The 16,562-nt window shown below is 43.6% G+C and overlaps 1 protein-coding gene across 1 annotated transcript; it reads left to right on the top strand.

Moving 5' to 3' along the window:
• The first annotated feature begins 312 nt into the window (after positions 1 to 312).
• Positions 313 to 2,082, top strand: TMEM121B (transmembrane protein 121B). The gene has a single exon (XM_044677765.1). The coding sequence runs from the start codon at positions 313 to 315 to the stop codon at positions 2,080 to 2,082; it is 1,770 nt and encodes a 589-aa protein (XP_044533700.1).
• Positions 2,083 to 16,562: the final 14,480 nt, after the last annotated feature.

Genomic DNA, 16,562 nt, shown 5'->3' with positions numbered 1-16,562 from the left:
TCATCTTTCTTCTTCTCTTCCTCCTCTTCTCCCTCCCTTCCTGGGCTCTCTCTTTGCTAAACCCCCTCCACCGTCACCCCCGCCCATCACCGTCTGTCTCCTCAGTTCCCACTCTCTCCCACTCTCTGCTCAGCTTGCCAGTCCAGCAGCTCTACTTTCGCTCTCTTAGCCACCTGGTCCAGTAGCAAGACCTAGCAGCTGAGGAGGAGGAAGCAGAAGCAATTGCCAGGAATTCCCACACCGCCTCGCCGCCCCCGGGGGTTGGCGGGGAAGGAGCAGCTGGGGAGCCCCCCAGAAGCACTTCTGAAGACAATGCACTCAGCGCTCTGCAACCACAGTCCAGCCTCCTCTTCCTCCGGCTCCTTTCCGCCGCCCCCCTCTGCCTCTCAGCTGCAGCCGTTCTTTCTCCGGGGGGGCTCCTACCGCAGCTGCCGGAGGGGCTCAAAGGATAGCAGCACCAGCACCAGCACCAGCACCAGCAGGGGAGGAGGAAGGAGCCGAGGCCGGGGAGGCGGCGGCTTCCGCGGCTCCCCGAGCAGCAGCACCGGAGCGGAGCGGGAAGACGAAGACGAAGAGAGCATCAGTATTAGCAAGCCCCTGGTGCCCGCCTCTGCTTCGGGCCCCCTGGAGCCCCCTTCTCAGGCCGGCGCTCAGCTGATCGGTCACGCCGCCTTTTCCACCTTCTCTTCCTCAAAGTCCACCTCCAGCTCCTCTTGTAGTATGACCGCAGTGGATTTTGCTGGTGGGGGTGGAGCGGGACCTATTGGAGGGCCGGGGGGCCGTTCATCCGGGGGCCCCAGTGGGCCCAGTGGTGGCAGCGGCTCCTCTTGCTGCTCCTGCTGCTGCTGTTGCTGTGGCCACTCCTCCAGGCCCCCTCACCGCGGTCGGCGAGGCTGCTGTGCCCCAACTTCTGAGTGCAAATGGGGATACCAGGCGCTGTCCGTGGTGCTGCTGCTGGCTCAAGGTGGGCTACTAGACTTGTATCTCATCACAGTCACCGATCTGTACTGGTGCTCCTGGATCGCCACCGATCTGGTGGTCGTGGTTGGCTGGGCCATTTTTTTCGCGAAGAACAGCCGGGGCCGTAGAGGAGCAAGTGCCGGCAGCTCGCACAACCACTACCAGCACCACCACCACTCGGCACCCCCACCTCTCCACCTGCCCGCTTCCTCGGGCGCAGCGGTGGGAGCCGGGGCTGGAGGCAAAGTCCGGGGCCGCGGTGGTGGGGCCGGCCTGGGAGATGGTTTGGACTCGGTGGGCTCCGGGGGAGAATTCGCTTTTGCCTATTTGGCCTGGCTGATCTACTCCATTGCCTTCACGCCCAAGGTGATTCTGATACTTGGCACGTCCATCCTGGACCTCATCGAACTACGAGCGCCTTTCGGTACCACGGGCTTTCGTCTCACCATGGCGCTGTCTGCGCCCCTGCTCTACGGTTTGGTACGGGCCATTAGCGAGGCTGGCGCCCCTTTCGGATCTGCTGGACCCCTGCTCTTGCAGCCTCAGCAGCACCGTGCCGCTGGCTGTTTCCTGGGCACATGCCTAGACTTACTGGACAGCTTCACCCTGGTGGAGCTGATGCTAGAGGGCCGGGTGCCTCTGCCTTCCCACCTGCGCTACCTGCTTATCTCTGTCTACTTCCTGACCCTCACTTCTCCAGTGCTCTGGCTCTATGAACTCAATACCGCCGTCCCAACGGGTGCCCCTTCCTGGGGGTCGGGGGCTGGCGGATGTAGCAGGCTCTTGCGACTGTTGGCTGGCTGCTTGGTGGACGTGCCCTTGTTGGCCCTGCGCTGCCTTCTGGTGGTGAGCTACCAGCAACCACTCTCTGTCTTCATGCTCAAGAACCTCTTTTTCCTTGGTTGCCGGGGATTGGAGGCCCTAGAGGGCTGTTGGAGCCAAGGGAGTCTGGGTTCCCCGAACAGGATCCGGGGAGGTTACGGAGTCCCTCCCCCAGCTCCGCCCCCATCGCCACCACCCCCCACCCCTCAGGGAGGTACTCAGTTGGGTCACTGCATCCCAGAGAATGACACGGGACCCCATGGCTACGTCAATACCCTGGTTGTCTCCTCCCAGAATTAAGGAAGGAGAAGAATGTTCTCTTCTATTTCCCTCATACCTTGACTTGTACTTCCTACTTCCCACCCATGTCCCCACTTGTCCTTTCTGTTTCCTTTTAGATCTGGATCAAGTTATTCGTTAGGAAGGGGCAAGCACTGTACAAGGAGGAGTTTGACCTTCCCACCACCATTTTATTGTTCTCCTGTAACAGTTGTTTTCTGGGGTGAAGAGCAGTAGATGGTGAGGAAATCGGGTCTTTTTTAATAGATTGCAAATTCATCTTTTCTTTTCCAGAATCAAGCCTCCCAAGGAACAGCAAACAAGCTGAAGATCTGCTTCCCATTCTTGCTCCTCATCTTCCCTATTCCCACCAATAGACCTGATTTCCCACACAAACCATGTACATGTACAGTCGTTGTAGGAGAAGACATAGGAAGGGGGGGGATAGTGGAGGAAACTGAGTCTTGGCCAATTCAATCCCTGGTCTTGGTCTCAGAAATATCATTCCTCCTTGTATAAGACCCTACATACTGTGGTTGGCGATAACCCATGCCCAAGCTGTGATATTGGATCCAACCACATTGCTCTCTTGTCTTTGATGAACTTTTTGCAACTAGAGACAAACTTTTTGCAAATAGAAACTTGTATAGGACAAAGAGCGATGGCCTTGGAGTCAGATAGCCTGAATTGGAATTCTGGCTCTGCCATATTCTCTCTGTAATAATTGGGCAAGTTACTTAACCTTTCAGGCCCATTTTCTCACCTGTAAAATGAAAGGTTGGGCCAGGTGATCTCAAAGGTTCCTTCCAGCTCTTGATTTTTGCCGGTGATGGCTGTAGTATGTGATAGTGAGTGAATGTGAGTATGTGTGTATGTGTGTGTGCTATTTGTCACTTACCAGGTGACCCTTTCCAGTTGGTAAGAGACTTAAAAAGAAATGAGCTTTGAACACTCCCCCTCCCCAACTGCCCAGCTTTCCACTCTTACTTGAACATGATATCTTAGAGAATACTGGATCGGGAGTCAAATGTACTGGGTTAATATCCTGGTTTTTCTAATAACTACCTTTGTGACCTTAGGCAAATCATTTTGCCTCTCCAGGCCTCAGTTTCCTAATCTATAAATGAAGGGACTGGAATAGAGTGGAAAGAATGTTGGCTTTGGAGGCAAAAGATCTGGGCTCAGCTCCCAGCTCTACTACTTACTACCTGAGTGATCTTGGGCAAGTCACTTAAAACTCTCTGAGCCTCAGTTTCCTCATCTGTAAAATGAGGGGGTTGGATTAGATAGCCTCTAAGGTACCTTCTAGCTCTAAACTTATAATTCTATGATCCCTAAGTTCCCTCCCAATTTCAAATCCTATGATTCTATGAACTCATGGCTATGCATCCCTGAGTGAGTTGAGCCCCTGGGAACTATCCAAATGTTTTCAGGCAGGGTAAATGTTTGCTCCTATCCCTTCCCAGTCCTGCTCTCCTCTAAAGCTCTGGGTGTGGTTTTTTAATATTTCAAGGACCAAACCACCCTTTCTTGGGTGAGTAAGAATTACTACCTCTGTGTTTTGAACCTTTGTTATATTGTGCACTGATGTGGTTTACAAACACACATAAAAAGGAGAAAGTTGAATTTAATTTTGTCTCTAGATCCTGTTGATTTGGTGCCAGTAATAACAGGATCCATGGAGGATTAGCTGCCAGTCCTACTATACCTCTCTTTGACACCAGAACTCATCAATGATTTTATGCCAGATTGTCTTGGCTTCTTGGGTTAGATATTTGAGGTAGAATTGGTTTTCCTAAGGAGAGGAGAGGGGGAGACTGCTCTCTTGTCAATACCCCTTCCAGGAATGTTTAGTGGATCAGAAAGGGTTATGTTGCTTCAGTCAAGAATAGAATGAATTCAAGAGAAAAGGGTTGGGGGAATGAGAGGTTGGGCCAAGGGAGGCTACCAATACTGTCAATATTTCTCTGGGCCACTTTTTCTTGGTTTTCTACCTGTGGGGATTGATGAAAGAAGGGACTTATTATAACTAGGGCTTGCCTTGATGGGTGAGTTTTATGGGCTTGTCACATTTGATATTTTGAAGGTTGGGTTTTTTTGTTCTGTCTTTGGTGGGTGGAGGTTGGAGATTATAGGGAGCAACACTAAGGAAAGACTCCCTGTTTTCCAACCACTAGATGTCAATGAAATGGGATAGAAAAGAAAAGTGAAACCCTTCCCCTTTTTGGCTTATAATGGAGAGACTCAGTAAAGCCCTGGTCCAGTCTCTGGAAAGGTGCCCTGGTATAAGAAAGTTCCTAGGATGGGTGGCCATGGGTACAAACATAGAACACCCAATACACATTCACAACAAGTACTTCTGAGGGTGGAGTAGGTAGGAGCTAAGTGTAGGAGCACAAGGTATATTGCCATAAGAGGCTTATAATGACTACTGCCTATCAGGCTTTTCTTAAACACTTCCTTTCTACCCCCTCTCTCGTTCATAAGGAGAGGAAAACAGGAGCTAAGTATCACTAGCTCAAAGAAATGGTGCCAATGGGCCTGGTTTTGCAGGAATCCTCCACTAAAATATTCCTAGAACAAAGAGTTTCTAAGCCCACTGAAATTAGATAAAGAGTACATGACTAGGGGCAGCTGGGTAGCTCAGTGGATTGAGAGTCAGGCCTAGAGACGGGAGGTCCTAGGTTCAAATCTGGCCTCAGATACTTCCCAGCTGTGTGACCCTGGGCAAGTCACTTGACCCCCATTGCCCACCCTTATCACTCTTCCACCAAGGAGCCAATACACAGAAGTTAAGGGTTAAAAAAAAAAAAAAGAGTACATGACTAGGATATGACAGAGGGAGTTTGAAAGAGCGAGAGTTCTGCCATTCTCTTCCTACTTGATCACCTTACATTTCCTGTCACCGACTCTAATATAAGGTATTGAATTTAGGAATCACATGCTATTTTCTTCTTTTGCATTTCTAACTCCTCCTAAGGGCTGGGGGCTTTGGTCCCAGAGTTACGACTGAAAGCACAAAATGTACCTCCCAATTCTCCTTTATCTCTTCACACCTTTCTCCCTTCTACTTTGTTTTCTGATCCATAAAGTCATTGTGAAAGGATAATTGAGTTGGAGCCATGATCAGCTTCTGAATTGATTTCTATTCCCATCTCTTTTCTATCATTTGGACAATCTTGGTGCTGTGAGTGATTGTGACTATAAAACTTTGGAATACTATTGACTTCTCTGATGTGATGTTAGAATGGATGTGAAGGAACTGCCACCTCTCTGGGTACATGTCCTGGTTACTGGAATCCTTTCTCCCGTTTGTGGGATGCTCAAGAAGTTCCCTTTAAGTATGATGAATCTGAGCTTATATGAATCCTTGGCTTCTAAATACAATAGTGTTAACAGCTGATTCAGGGATGCCACTAGGATACCAGAGGGAAGTTGGGAAATCCAAAATCTTCCAGATCCTTTGAAACTTAGTGAGTCCTCCTTCAGCTAAAAGGGATCCTATTGCTGGAAGGAGACCAAGGCATCTCCTTCGCCCCACCCACCTCCAACCAAGCTAATTTCTCCTCAGTGACATCCTGGAAAGCCATACTTGCTCCAATTTCTGGAAAACCTTTCATTCCAGAAAATTTGAGACTTCTAAGATGTAGGGAGCGTAATAGAAGGCTAGAGTAGCTAATTGGAACAGACTTCTTGTCTAGCACCATATTCATTTCAAGGCTTTTCCCCCACTTAATTCAATAATCATGAGTTGATCTTTAATACCTCTATCTAGTGGGAGTGGGAATGAGTAAATCAGTCTCTCCACCCTTACACAGTAAAGACTTTCCTTCACCTTCCTCCTTCCAGATAAACAGACCTGGGCATTTTGTGCAAGCAAATCATTTAGCCAAGCTTGCCAGATGGGCTGGTCATAAACATTTGATTATTAGACTTATGTGTTCAAGTTTTTTTACACACTAGAGCCACTCATGTCAAGAGTGATTCCTATGACAGATGTTAATAGGGGATAATAAATTGATACAGCTACATCCTAGAAGTATTCGTATTTCCGCAAAGAGACAACATCAGAGATGTATCTCTTGTATTTCCGGTGAGATTACTGGGATTTTTCACCAGGGTACTTGACAACACTTTCGACTACTGAGCCTCACATCTAGTTAGCAAGAAAAAATACATTAAAATAAGAAACTACCAGATAGAGGGCTTGTTCCCATAACTTTGTTCTAGAGACTCTCCTCCCAGGTGTGAAGTTCCTGCATCTTTAGGGCATAGCCTATTGCTTGACCCTGAATATAATTTTGTATTGCTCCAGGTTTTTGAAAAAATGACTGGCTTTTTCCAATAGGGTCACAGAGATATTTCCTTTCATTCTTCTGATTAAATTTTAGCTGACACCTTATTCCACCCCCAGGCAAGGCTGGTCCGGGCCTGAATGATCAATCAATCAATAAACATTTACTAAGTGTGTATTATGTGCCAGTTCACATGGATAGTGAAGTAAAAAAGTAACTCAAAGGGAGAGAATAAAGAAAGGATTATGAGATGTAAGGGGGATCTTCAGCCCTGAGGGCTTCCCAAAACAAGATAGATAGATATAGACATGGATTATGGAAATGGAATAGTAAAGGCAGGATGATTGGGAAGGTGGTACCATCACTGATTGAACTGGAAAGTCAGAAGATGCAGCAGCAAGTTTTCAGTTTGGGATGGTAAGTTTAGTTTTGGACATGTTGAATTTGAGATGCCAAATGGAAATGCCAAGGAGACAGTTGGAAATAAGTTTCTGACATTCAGGACAGAGATTGGAATCATAATAGCTAATATTAATTAATAGCACTTACCTCCCAGCATTGTTGATAATAAAATGAATGTTTGTAAAGCACTTTGCAAATCTTAAAGCACTATACAAATGCTAGCAATTATTATTCCAAGTAATATGTGTGATAGAGCTTTGGACAGGGAAACAAGAAGACCTATGCTCAAATCCAGCTGCAGACACCAGTGCTGGTTGTATAACCCTGGGTAATTCATTTAATCCCAAAGCATTTTCCTCAACTTCCAAATGAGAAGAATAATAGCACCTACTTCCCAGCGATGTTGTGAGGATCAAATGAAATTATATTTGTAAAATGTTTTGTAAAAGTTAACATAGCATAGAAATGCCAGCCATTAATTATTAACATTGTTATGACACTTTAAAGTTTGCCAAGCACTTCATATATAAGATGTCATTTGACCATTGATCAAGAAGTAGGCAGCATCTTCATGGAGATGTGAGAGAAGAGTAGTAGTAAGAGAGAAAGACAAAGAACTGGGAGAGTAAAGTGTTATGAAAAACCTTTCAAAATTCTCTTTAGAATTTTCATAAAACATTATCAGCTCTTAAGTGTCTCCTTTTCCATCCTTGACATTCAAAATATTTCTTCTCTAAATTCAAGTCTTTGGGGCATCTGGATAGCACAGTGGATAGAGCACCAAGCCTGGAGTCAGAAGGAGATGGATTTAAATCTGACCTCAGACACTTCCCAACTGTGTGACCCTGGGCAAGTCACTTAACCACTATTGATTAGCTCTTGCTGCTCTTCTGTCTTAGAATTGATATTGACAGAAGATAAGGCTTAAAAAAAAAAGTTCAAGCCTTGCCTTTTGTTTCTTCCCTACTAAATTCCCTACAAAGCCAATCATGGTGGGGGGAAAAGGCTGAAGAATTAAAGAACCCACAACATTTGTTAAATAAATAAACTATGCAATGCCCTGTGCTATCTTGAAAACTGTGGGATGGGGGGTGGGGCAGGAACAATGATACAAAAATGAATAAGAGACAGTCCTTGCCACCTTGGAGCTTATAGCTTAGTAAATAAACATCTAATAAAGTTATGAAAGTACAGGAGAAGAGATAGAAAACATTATGGGAGTCTCTACAAGAGATTCCTTCTGGCTATAAGGATCAGGGAGTTCTTTAGGGGAGAGAAAGTGGCATTTGAAAGCTGAGCCTTGAAAAAAATTGGACTGATAATCTCTGTGTATAGATGAGGTATGAAGTCAAGTTTGGTTTAAGGAATAGATTGCCTTGCTTCTTTCATTGCTGTCTAAGGATGGAGAAGGATAGAGGCGGAGGGCAGAACAACCAGAAATGAATGAGACAAAAGCCATCCACTATGAGGCTTAATTTAAAAGGTCAAAATTTTGATAAAAATTTCTAAATCACTTTTACTCGAAAACACCTAAGTTGTAAATTCTTGCTATAAAGAATGATCATTTGAACATGGATATAGGCATAAATTATGGACAAAAACAAACCAGTAATGAAGGCTTTCAAGTTCTAGTCTTGGTCTGCTGAAATCCATAGAGAGAAAGGATCAGAATTATTCACTTAATCAGCAAGGGTATATTACCAGACACTGTACTGGTTATTGAGGAAACAGATACAAAAATGAGACTTTCTGTGCCTAAGGAGTTTATATTCTAACTAGAGGTAAAACAACAAGATATCTGCAAAATAGAATGATTAGGAAAGGGACACTAACAACTGGAGGAATTAGGGAATGCCTCTCTAAGAATATAGCACTTAAGGGTGAAGAAAGAATTTCTAGAAAAAAGCAAGCAAGGTGAACATGCAGAAAAGCAAAGAGGGAAGCTTTAGAGCAGGGGTCGGCAACGTATGGCTCTCGAGCCATATCTGGCTCTTTTGAGGGCCAGATATGGCTCTTTCTGCAGGAGCCATAAAGTCAATTTTTTTCAGGCGTTGTTACAGGAGCCGCACTGTGAGCACTGTACGGCTCTCACGAAATGACATTTTAAAAAAATGTGGTGTTTATGGCTCTCACGGCCAAAAAGGTTGACGACCCCTGCTTTAGAGTGTTGGTGGGAGAGAATTCTGAGAGGAATGGAACCTGAAGGTGACTGTTGGAAACCTTCAGGGTCTTTTGAGTTTGAATTCTGGTGGGAGACAGCTTTGGACAATCTCTCCTGATCTAGCCAGAATTTCCCATATAAAAGTGATTCCCAACTTATTCAAAGAATATTATCTACCCTGAAGACATCTTGCTGTATTGAACTGAGGAGATATCCGTGTGATCTTGATCAGCTGCCAGTTACTTCAAAGGGGTTTCTCTGAGGGGGACTGGGCCAAGCCTGAAGACCAATCTCTCTTGTACCAGCTAATCCTAGAGACTATACTTTATTCATATTTATTCTAGGGTAGCCAGTATAGAAATACCAGCAGACAGAGAGGGTTCAGGTCATCCTCGGCTTTAGCTGAGAACTGAGTGACATCGACTCCAGATCAAGACCTTTAGATACCCTCTTTCCCAAACCTTGACCCTTGTTACCCTGTTAATAAACTTCAACAAAACATATAGGAAAGCAGTCAGATTGATTATCAGAAGAAGATTAAAGGGAGATTGGTGGGTGGAGGATTTTTCCCCTGAGGGGAGAGCTTTCACTGACTCAGGTTGTCAAACTCCTGAGTCTCCTGATAGTGTTCTCTCTCTGGCAGATCTTTTCAGAGGAGTACACCATAAGGGGGGTTAGGTCAAAGCAAAATTTCCTAGCCAACTGTTTATTCTTTTCTCCTGAGGTGTTCTCTATCCTGATGCAGACTGCTGCATCATCTTGCCCACCATTCTACTCTGAAAGGGGGGAATGCCCTGACAGGTCAAGTTACCCAAACCACCTGACCAGTCATTTATAACAACAAATAAGAGTTTTCCCTACCTTTTTACAAGGGGCAGCTGGATGACAAAGTGGATAGAAAGGTAAGCCTAGAGATGGGAGATTCTGGGTTCAAATGTGACCTCAGCCACTTCCTAGTTGTAAACTCTTATTGCTCTTCTTCCTTGGAACAAAAGGTAAGGGTTATAAAAAAAAAAGGACACAGTGTTTGAGTTGAGTCTTTATCTTTTTTAAACCTTTACTTCGGTTTTGGAATCAACACTGTGTATTGGTTCCAAAGCAGAAGAATGATAAGAGTTAGCAATGAGGGTTCAGTGACTTGCCCAGGGTCATACAATTAGTATCTGAGGCCAGATTTGGAACCTAGGACCTCCCATCTCTAGGGCTGGCCTCAATCCACTGAGCACCTCGCTGCCTCTTGAGTTGAGTCTTGAAAGGAGTTCTGAGAACTGGAAATAAGGAAGGACAGCCTACCTAAAGGCACAGAAATGGAAAATGAAATCTTGTATACAGGGATCTCCCAAGTTTGGCTCAAATATGGAGTATATGAGGGGGAATAATGTGGTTGAAAAGGTAAGCTGAAGTCAGGTTGTGAGGGACTTTATATACCAAATAGAGGAGTTTGTTTTTCATACTAAGGGCAATGTGGAGGTAAAGAAGGTTTTTGAGCAAGAGAGTACTATGGTCATATCTATGCTTTAGGAACATCAATTTAGCAGTTGTATTGAAGATAGATTGGAGAGGAGAAACTGTATGCATGGATACCAGTTAGGAAACTATCGTCATAGTCTAAGCAGAGCTAATGAGGTCTTGGACTAGAGTGGATTAGAGAGAAGAGTGTAGATGCAAGACAGTTGAGGACGTGGAATTGAAAAAACTTGGCAACTGATTGGATGTAAAAATCTTTGTAAAAGAGATTTAAGATTTTAGGAGGATGCCTGGGTTTTAGCTTGAGTGAGGAAGGAGAGAGTCAGCTTAGGGCAGAAGACAATGAGTTCTAGTTTGGACACTTTGAGTTTGAGATACCTTATGGGACATACAGGTGGCCATGTCCAGCAGGCAGTTGGAAATGTGGGACAGAAGCTAAGGAAAGAGATGAAGCCTGGATAGCGGTAGTAGTTGTTGTCTTTCATATTCGAAGAGGACCAAAATGACAACACTACGTCAGGATCAATGTATAACGTGTCTTTCTGTTGTTGGTCAGACCAACAGGATCCTGGAAGGTCATGAAGAAATAGCAGTATGGACATTTGGCTAGAGATGTCTTGAAATTTGCACACTTACATTTCAACAAAAACCAAATTCCAATTCTGCTTTGCTCATAGAGCACAGCACCTTCTTTGATGTGGAAATGCCATGCTGGACGGTCCTATACCAGAGTCTCCCATTTCCTCAGAAAGATCTTGAGAGTGTCCTTGTATCTATCGCTTCTTCTGACCTCCATGTGAGTTGGATTTATAGGCTTGGGAATCTGCTTTATAGTTAAATCCCTGGGAGCTGATGGGAATTTGAAGAGAGAGAAGGTAGGGAGAAGAGAGAGTTCATAATAAAGCCCTGGGACTATGCCTAGGGAGAGGGGGTTGTACGTGGAGGACGAGCCTCTAAAGGATTCAAAGAAGGAACAGATAGGTTAGAGAACCAGGACAGAGCACTGACTCAAAAATCCAGGGAGAAGAAAGCATAATGAAGAAGATTTTCAACAGTGTCAAATGCTACAGAAAACTTTGGAAATTTGAAGACTAAGAAAAAGATGACTAGATTTAAATCATCGGTGGCCCATGAAAGAGCAGTTTCATTTGACTAGTGGGAAGATGGAAACCAGATTGCAAGGGGATGAGATGTGAGTGGGAGGTGAGAAAGTATGGGCAACAAGGGAAGGCAGTCTTTTTAGGCATCTTGCTGTGAAAAGGTTATAGGATAACTTTAAGAGAAAGATCAAAGTGCATTTAAAGGCTCTTAGGAGAACAGATCAGAGTCCTGAAAGCTCCCAGGGAATCTTTATTGAGTTCTAACCTTTACTCCCTCCTACCCCTTTCTCTTTCCCTCTTGTTACCTCTAACCGCGTGGCATGATAGAGTGGGAAAATCCCAGGAGTCATGAGTTCCAGTACCAGTTCCATCACCTGGCTAGCAGAGTGACTTTGGTAAAAGTCACTTCATCTTTGGGCTTCCTTTTCTTCATTTGCAAAATGAGGGGGTTAGATGATGACAAGAACTCTAAGCTCCTTCCCAGCTCTCATCTTCCTCTGATACCAAGTGTGATCATGAAAAAGAGATGGCAGCTGGAGCCTGGGAGAAAGAAGGAAGTTACAATCTCACTAGCCTTCATCACAAAAGTTCTTTTAAAAATAAAACTAGATTCTGTTCTGAAAATAAAAAATTGAGACTTGTGACATGCTTGCAGTGTGGCTTGTTTTTTAAGATTTTTCTTCTTCTCGTTTTCATGTGAAATTCTTAAATGTCACTGTGATAGCTATCATTGCTTTATGCTTTTGAATTTTCAAGGCTAGCCCTTATATACTAAACAAATTTGAGGTATTTTGCCTGCAATTAGAATGATCTGTCTAAAAGTAAGCAGTGGTTTTGGCCTTGTGATCTGAACAGAGTTCTGATTATACTGAATAACTGAGAGACAAACACAAAAGATATTTCTCCATCATCGTAATAGGCTTTATTTTTATTCATTTTGAACCTTTGCCTTCTGTCTTTAGAATTTATACTAAGTATTAGTTTCAAGGCAGAAGAGCAGTAAGGGCTAGGCAACTGAGGCTAAGTGACTTGTCACCAGGAAGTGTCTAGGGCCACATTTGAACCCAAGACCTCCTGTCTCCAGGCCTGGTTCTCAATCCACTGAACTACCTAAATGCCCCATTAATAGGCTTTAAATTCCTTTCTTTCTATCTTTGGCTAACAAGAGAGATTGAGACTCTTGAGGAATGATTTTCTGTGAATTCTGCCCTTCTCTCTAGGCTGCCCTCTCTAGGCTGCAATTTTCATTGTGGTGGAAAGTGTGAAGCCTCCTTAAGTTATCTTGGAATAAAAGGGTACATGACAAGCAGGCAGTATTTATAGGCTTTCAACAAATCCAAATTCTAGCACTTTTAGAGTGGAGCCACCCACACCACTTCAAACATTACTCTTTTATATTATGAGGTGGCCATGAACTAGTATTAGCTGGTAAAGACCAGAGAAAGAAAGCTACAATTAGTTTGATAAACTGTTGATTTTAATGTTTTCTTCTCTTCAGCCCATAGGGTAATTGCTGAAAAACACGGATTGATTTAATAAAAAAACCTTTCTCTTCCATCTTAGAATCAATACTGTGTAGTGATTCCAAGGCAGAAAAGCCCTAAGGGCTAGGCAATGGGAGTTAAGTGACTTGCTCAGGGTCATATTAGCTAGGAAGTATCTGAAGTCAAATCGGAACCCAGGACCTTCCATTTCTCAATCCATTGAGCCACTTAGCTGCACTTGACAGGGACCGATTTTTAATATTTTTTCCCTTCTAGGCCAGTCCTTTGAAGGAAGGTTCTAATGAGGAAAAATACGGAGACCCAGGATAGAATAGATCAGAACCGTGCCATGGTGCGATTGTGAGTTGTGTAGTTTACCTCCTCCCTGTTGGGCATTAATTTCCAATATTCACCTTACCCCTTTTACCTTTATCCGTAGGCATCCTCTCCCCTCATTTGTCTTAGCCCTTCTAGCCAGAGGAGAATCTGAAAAATGAATTTACCCTTAGACCTTATTGATGAATAATGCTTTAACTCAATAGCTTACCTCTTCACTCAAAAGTATTTGAAATTCATAATGGAATGCCTGTGGAGAGCACTGCTGGAACCAAAGGAATGGCCCTGCGATGATGGAATTGCACAGGAGGAAGCACCAAGGATTATGGTGAGCTCAGTAAAATGTAAGAAGGTGCTTGACCACACTTGAACGTGCTGAACTTTGTACATAGCTAATAAGAAAAAATGTTAAAATAGGAAGCTTTGCAGGATATTAGGGTTCTTCCTTCCACCCCACCTTAGCCATGGCAGGAGAGATCTACCAGCACTCTGGACCATGTGGACTGAAGTAGTTCTTTTCCTTAAAATATATTGAAATTGCCCTGGAGATGGACTCAGAAGACATTGAGATGACTTTCTGGTTGCCCAAATACCACAAGGATCTGAGAACCTACAGCTGAGGTTTGAATAGCACAGAAAGAATTTGCCATAGTTTCTCATTGGATTTCTTGCCTGTTATTTGATCTGGAGCAAATTTAGCTTTCCTCCCCCTTTTCTGGAGTGATTGTGAGTAGAGCCATCTGCTTCTATTCAGGCAGGTTGGAAGTTTATTTTTTTTACTTACATTTTTTAAACTTAATCATCCTCCTTTAACAAAGAGCTCAAAACATATTTGGTTTGTAGCCTAAATAGAGCTGAAACATTTGGGTTTGGGAACAAACTTGTCACCTGTACTTCATCATATGATTCAAACAGCCTAATCTCATTTGATTTAAAAGGGGAAGAATGGCCCAAAAAGTCTTGTGACCACGACAAGAAATGGAACCAGGAGAGTTTGCTTCCTTCTTTATTCCCTGAACGCATTGACACATAATGAATGCTCTTTGATGATGAATTGATGTTTTAAGAAATATTCTTGTCAAGACCTAGACCCAACGCCTCCTGCCAAGAGGAGTTAACTGGAAAAATGAAATTCAATGACTGGGAAGTGAAATAGGTAACTGCCTTCACGGTATAACACCAGGGTAACACACACAACCAGGACACACTCCAATTCTTTTATAACAGAAAGAATGTGTGCTGGGAGAAGCAGACATTCTGGGGTAAATCACAGAGTCAGTTTGAGTTTTATTTGTACTTTATAAATGTATATTTATTTTCTATCAAGGTGTTTATTTGCTATCATTCGAAATAATACACAAGTAAATGTACAAGTATACAAAAAGACTCATAAAATATTTGTGATTTGACCAAAGGTAGAGGCTATGGGATGTCTTGGGTCAAAGAACTCCAAGGAAAAACATCAGTAGCACCCTTCACTCTTAGCTAGAGCTGTGGATTGAGGAAATAGTCTATGTCTGCAAGAATTTTCAGGACTGCTTGACATTTAGATGGAAAGCTGTGTGGGTGGTGGAGGTGGTGATAAATAAAGAGGTGGCCTAAAATAAGGGAGAATAAGAAATAAACAGGACACAATTATGCTTCCAGCCCAAAAAGTACATCAGCATTATGACTCTGGCAGTGGAGAAGTCTGCTGAATTGCATCAATATAGAAACATATATCAATATCTGCTCCTTGAGAAGACTAGGGAAATTTGCATGGACATTTTGTCAGGCTGAGATTTTGGCAAGAAGCCAATTCCAAAAAACTCCCCCAAACCCAGAAGCCAATGTCTCTAAGCCCATGTGAAGAGTGATATGGCCAAAGTGAGGCCATTGGACTTAGGGGCACTGCATTTGGACTTTACCTTGCTCTTCGTGTTGCCACATAATTGAGGAGAACGAAACTGAGATGAGGGAGGGGCGGCACACCAGGAAATCTGTTTTCATAAGTAACTTTGCTTTGAATGGCCCAAATGGCTATACTGCCACAGAAATTCAACCAGGAGTCCATACGTGATCTGGCATCATTTTCCTAAGTATGCATGTAAGAGAGCAAAGATATGGTTCTCTCCTGATTCAGTTGAGGTTTAAATCAAAGGGTTTAATCAGATTATGAAGTTTTAATGTGGTAACAAAAGGTGTCAAACTTATTGCAAAATGGCAGCCATAGCTGGTGTTCCTCTGGAGAGGAAGAACTGACTCTGAGAAGAAAATGCTCTTGAGGAAGGGGGACGAAAGAGGGGAAAGGGAAAAAGGAGGGAAAAATCCACCCAGCACAGATTCTACACCAAGTGGAGCAGCAAGAAGACCCTATGAACAGAGCCAGGCTCTGTCATACCAGGAGGTATGGTTTGCCTTTGCTACATGCATATCTTGCTCATATGTTTTACTACCATTGTGCTCTTGAGATTGAGCCCACTCTTCCTGTGTACTGTGGAAGAATACACCTTAGGTTTATGGGTGAAATGTTTGTATCTACAATTTTACTATGTCTCATTGTTGCAAAGAGCTATTTAATTAGGTCTCCTGGATGACTATTAATGGGAGGCACATTGGTGGAGGCTCTTGAGCTATAATAGTACTAGGAATGCAGATTCTATAATCAAAGGTAAGAACCAACCTCTGGTGACCTGACTCTTATGGGGGACTGAAAATGGGCAGCAGTAGTGGTGGTTCAGCAGTCTAAGTCTTGATTTCCTAACTCCAAAAAAATGAAGGTTCAAATAGATTATCTAATGTTCTCTGAATTTAAGAACCTAGTCCATTCCAAGAGGTCAGTGCAAGAATGGAGCCTCTAAGTGCCATTCTGGTTTGAAAGGAAAGTAATATCAAATAGGTAGGGTAGTGGTTAGAGTGTGGGGCCTGTAGATAGGAAGAATCATTTACCTGAATTCAAATCTGACCTCGGACACTTACTACATCACCCTGGGCAAGTCACTTAACTGCCTTAGTTACTCATTTGCAAATTGAGCCGGAGAAGAAAATGTCGTATCACTCCAGTGTCTTTGCCAAGAAAACCTCAAGATGAGGTCATAAAGAGTTGGACATGACTTAAGAGACCGAACAACAATAAAATATCAAATACAATTTGAACATTAGTCTGTATGATGACTTTTCTCCAGAAAGTTCTCCTTGTTAAGTTAACACGTCTGTCTGGTTTTATATTGTCAAACTCTCCTTAGCCATTCTCCTGCCTATGGTTTTTAGGTTGAGA

This window comes from Gracilinanus agilis, chromosome 5 (genome assembly GCF_016433145.1).
Source record: "Gracilinanus agilis isolate LMUSP501 chromosome 5, AgileGrace, whole genome shotgun sequence".
Classification (NCBI taxonomy): Eukaryota; Metazoa; Chordata; class Mammalia; order Didelphimorphia; family Didelphidae; genus Gracilinanus; species Gracilinanus agilis.
Note: the sequence above shows the minus strand (reverse complement) of the source record. Positions and strands in the feature narration are given on the sequence as shown.